Source organism: Rhagoletis pomonella, unplaced genomic scaffold (assembly GCF_013731165.1).
Source record: "Rhagoletis pomonella isolate Grant_MI unplaced genomic scaffold, Rhpom_1.0 Rhpom_scaffold_00008, whole genome shotgun sequence".
Taxonomy (NCBI): Eukaryota; Metazoa; Arthropoda; class Insecta; order Diptera; family Tephritidae; genus Rhagoletis; species Rhagoletis pomonella.
Window position 1 is genome coordinate 37,802,073 of NW_023458562.1, and position 4,702 is coordinate 37,806,774.

At 34.3% G+C, this 4,702-nt stretch overlaps 1 protein-coding gene across 1 annotated transcript; it reads left to right on the forward strand.

Moving 5' to 3' along the window:
- Positions 1 to 31: 31 nt before the first annotated feature.
- On the forward strand, positions 32 to 1,177 carry LOC118744825 (proteasome subunit alpha type-3; the record flags this gene model as incomplete). The annotated part of the gene is given in 2 exon segments (XM_036478188.1): positions 32 to 600; positions 873 to 1,177. Coding segments are annotated over 2 exon segments (741 nt in total), but the record flags the coding sequence as incomplete, so codon positions are not given.
- Positions 1,178 to 4,702: the final 3,525 nt, after the last annotated feature.

Here is a 4,702-nt window from a genome sequence, read left to right on the forward strand (position 1 = left end):
GTGTTCTAATAACATTTTACGGTTTTCGTAGTACGATTTGTCGGCTTCACAGTTTTCTCCTGACGGCCGAGTGTACCAAATCGAATATGCTGGGAAAGCGGTGGAAATGAGTGGCACAGTAATTGGTATGCGAGGTAAGGATGGCATTGTTCTAGCGGTGGAGAAAATCGTCACCAGTGCATTGTATGAAGATGATGCTGCTACCAGGATTTTTACAATTGATAAAAACATTGGTATTGCTATTGCTGGTCTTTTGGCGGATGGACGCTATATTATAGATATTGCTCGCCAAGAAGCTGCCAATTTCCGTCAACAATTCGAACGAACTATACCATTAAAACAGTTAACAGAACGCGTATCGGCCTATGTACACGCTTACACCCTATACAGCGCCGTGCGGCCCTTTGGAGTATCTGTCATACTGGCCTCTTGGGATGAGGAACAGGGGCCACAATTGTACAAAATCGATCCATCGGGCACATCATTTGGGTATTTTGCTTGTGCAAGCGGAAAAGCAGAGCAACAGGCTAAAACAGAAATGGAGAAACTAAAATTCGCTGAAATGAGCGTGGACGACTTGGTGCAGAATGCTGGTAGAATGTAAGCAATGGGTTCATTTAAATATCGTTAGTTGAATATAGAAAGACCCTAACTCATTTTATTTCGAAGTTCGAAGTACATCAAAAAATTAGCTTTTGTGCTTACTAAAAACCAGTCTAACGAAAAAACAACTACTGAGGATCTTTAGTTTTTATAATGTTATAAAAGATAACAAAAATGTTAGATAGGGTCTTTCTACATTAGGGTAACGATGTTCATATAAAGAATTAGAAAACTAAATATTAACTGATATTTTTTCTTAAAATTTACAGAATTTACCAAGTGCATGATGAACTGAGAAACAAAGACTTCCATTTCGAAATGAGTTTGGTCAGTAAAGAAACGAAAGGTCTACATCGTTTGAACCCTCAACCATGGTACGATCAAGCGGTCCAAGCGGGTCTAGCAGCCAAGAATGAAGATGATAGTGATAATGAGATATAAAACGTATGCTGTGTACACAATTAATTAATGTATTTGATTTTCCTAAAAACTTAAGTATGGTTTGACCTATTAAATAAAAGTCATCAATAAACCTGAACATGAGTATTTGTATGTATGTACATACATAAGTTTATATGTATTTGGTTTTTGATGTTCATAGATTGATTAGAGTAATTAGAAGCGATTGCATTTTTGTTTGCATGAACACTAATCAATTATGTACGCGTATGCATATGTACATACATATATGTATTTATGTATGCACATAGTTTGTTTACCTGTTCATATGCACATTTATATCTATGTATTATTCACAAGTAAATAATAAATTAAACATATGATCATAACCATTTAATTTAATATTTCTTCAATGTTGATAGATAATATTCAATTTCTTGATTAAACATCAAAATATGTATCAGTTAATAAAATTTTGCAAAACGATGGTGGTTTTCTGCACACACAATTCCACGAAATTTGCTTAGGCGATCGAATTCCAATGTGTTGTGTGGTGGATGCGCTAGAGGCGCAAGATTATTTTCGCGTGTTGCATTTTTGCTGGGGATCAAATCCCAGTTGGAGAATTTTTTTTTTGTTTCTATTTTTTTTAAAGTAATTAAATTTTCCTTTTTTTATTTTATCTTGACCTTTGAGGTATATTTTATAAATTGATTTGTATTTATAAAATATATGTATAAAAATTCCCATAAGAGGTCGGGCAGCATAATATGCTTCTATGAAATTTTAGTTACGGAAAAATATTTCATAGCCACATACCTATATGTATTTGCGAACAATAAAAACTTATTTGTAAATACTTTCAGTTGCATGTACATAATTTTTTCAATGATTTCGATTTTTCTTTTGCCAAATATATTTTTTTTTAAGATAAATATACCAAAAAAGTACTAAAATTGGTCAAAAAACATTTTTAATACATGTACCTAAAAAATGAACAATCTATAGAATATGTAAAATATGCAAATGGTATTGGGCATCAATTAATCGGAATGGTTTTGCATCAAATAATTCCGGTTCTAATTCGCTTTATCGCTCAAAACTTTAGTTTCTTATCATTATAATTGTTTTGCATATAAAAAAGCAAAAATTAAAAAAATAATTAAAAATTGGCAATATTAAGTAAAAATATCAGAATTCCGATTTACTACCCTGCAACACGGAGTATATCAATATACATGTTGCTAGACATTATTTTGTGCCGCTAACAGTGAATTTAACAGAATCAACCACCAAAAAATCTGCAAAAAGTGGATTCCGTGGTTAAAACATTCTAAATCTGTTAAGTTCCGACACTCAATAGTTTCCATTTGTTGTTTGCATCTTCTCAGTAATTATAAGTTCTCTGCATGTAGTCCAAAGGAAATGTTTTGATCATGTCTATAGGCAATTTTTCGAGTTCTGTCATAGTTTTTACGTTATGATGTTCTTTATCACTTCTCTGTCGAAAGTCACAATCTCCTCGATTTGTATTACTTTGATAAGGAAATACTAATCTAAAATCTTTTCTTTCACCTTTTTGAAAACACTTTGTGCAAGAGCTATACCCAGTATGTCCTTTGACGCCTAGTAACATCGCTCTGGCTGGAGCATCACAAATAAATGCTAGGCAAGTTACATTATAAGATTTGCCTTCGTAAACAAAGTTATTTTGTAATAACTCGTTGAGTTCTTCGACAAATTCGCTCAAATATTTATTAACATTTGTTGGATGAGACTTTCCACAAAATATACCAACGACAAAAACCTCTTCTGTACCAGTAACATTGACCAAAATTGGCCACACGCTTCTCTGTGAGCTTTTTGAAATCGGAAGACCGCCAATGTTAAAGTTTAATTCCAACATCAATAATTCCGGCTTACGTATACGCATGAAATCTGTTAGGCTGTCTTTTAGTCCATAGTGCGCATATTCTCCATCCGCCATTTTTACTGTTGGAGGATCTTTCGGTGTGCGTTTCAATGTCCTAACATCCAAAGGTAAAAGCTCCATTTTTCGCTGCAACATTGTAAGCAACTCGTTCCCTGCAGCGTGACTTATATTGTACTTAACAAGCCAAGCGGCTAATGCTTCATTGAACGTGGGCAAAACATTTTCGTCGGATAAGGATAACTCATCATATGCAGGCTCCAATGTTCCACCGATTGGCAAAGCGGGCCCTGGATCGGATTGAATGTTATGTTCAATTTTTTCTCCGCAGACTTCACTACTCATAAGCAAATTTATAATTTCTTTACACTGTCTTTTTTCACGTTTTAAACGCGACATTTCTATCTATTTAATTTTTCTTTTAATAATTATAATTAAAATATATTTTAAAGAAAGTAAACATGTCACTAACAATTGAAAAAATGTTATATTTATAGCTCATGTCGTTGGCATTTGCATTTCATTATACCCGAGCGCACTTGTGCACAAGGGTATATTAATTTTGTTCACATAACGGTTGTTTGTAACAGCCAAAACGAATCGAGATAGATATAGACAAATGTATACATATATGCTCAGAATGAATAGAGAAATCGATTAAGCCATGTCTGTCTGTCCGTCCGTCTGTCCGTCTGTCCGTCCGTCCGTGTACATGATAACTCGAGCCCACTTATGGTTACATGTGTATATCTTGGTAACCGCTGCACCAATTTCTTCCAAACTTGGCACAGTTGTTGGCCTCGATACAGCATACTAAATGGCCGAAAATTTTAAAAATCGGACAATAACCACGCCTACTTCCCATATAACGGTAATTTCCAGAAATACGAAAACTGCGATATTTTAGTAACTACTGAAGATAATTCACTCAAAATTGATATTTGTAATAATTTTCAGACGAAAAATAAGAATATTATAAATTTTTGGAAAATGGGCGTAGCCACGCCCACTTATGGTTACATGTGTATATCTTGGTAACCGCTGCACAGATTTCTTCCAAACTTGGCACAGTTGTTGGTCTTGATACAGCATACTAAATGGCCGAAAATTAAAAAAATCGGACAATAACCACGCCCACATCACATATAACGGTAATTTTCAGAAATACGAAAACTGCGATATCTTAGTAACTACTGAAGAGTATTCACTCAAAATTGATATTTGTAATAATTTTCAGACGAAAAATAAGATTATAAATTTTTGGAAAATGGGCGTAGCCACGCCCTTTTATGGTTACATGTGCATATCTTGGTAACCGCTGCACCAATTTCTTCCAAACTTGGCACAGTTGTTGGCCTTGGTACAGCATACTAAATGGCCGAAAATTTAAAAAATCGGACAATAACCACGCCCACATCCCATATAACGGTAATTTAGAGAAATACAAATTCTTCGATAAATCAGTAACTATTAACGCTAATTTATTCAAAATTGATGCTTGCAATGGGCACCGCCCACTTATGATAACATATACGTATATCGGTAACCGTTATACCAATTTGTACCAAACTCGGTACGGTTATTGTGCTTGCCACATAAAAGCCAATTATTAAAAATTATTGAATTCAGGCTAAAATTACGGCCGCTTTTCATATAACGGTAAATTTCAGAAATGCTTGAAACTGCAATATTTCGAAATTTAAGGACGCTACTCAAAATTGGTACACCCTGGTTTACCATCTAGCGGTAGCTTTCGGAAAGGTGAAAAAA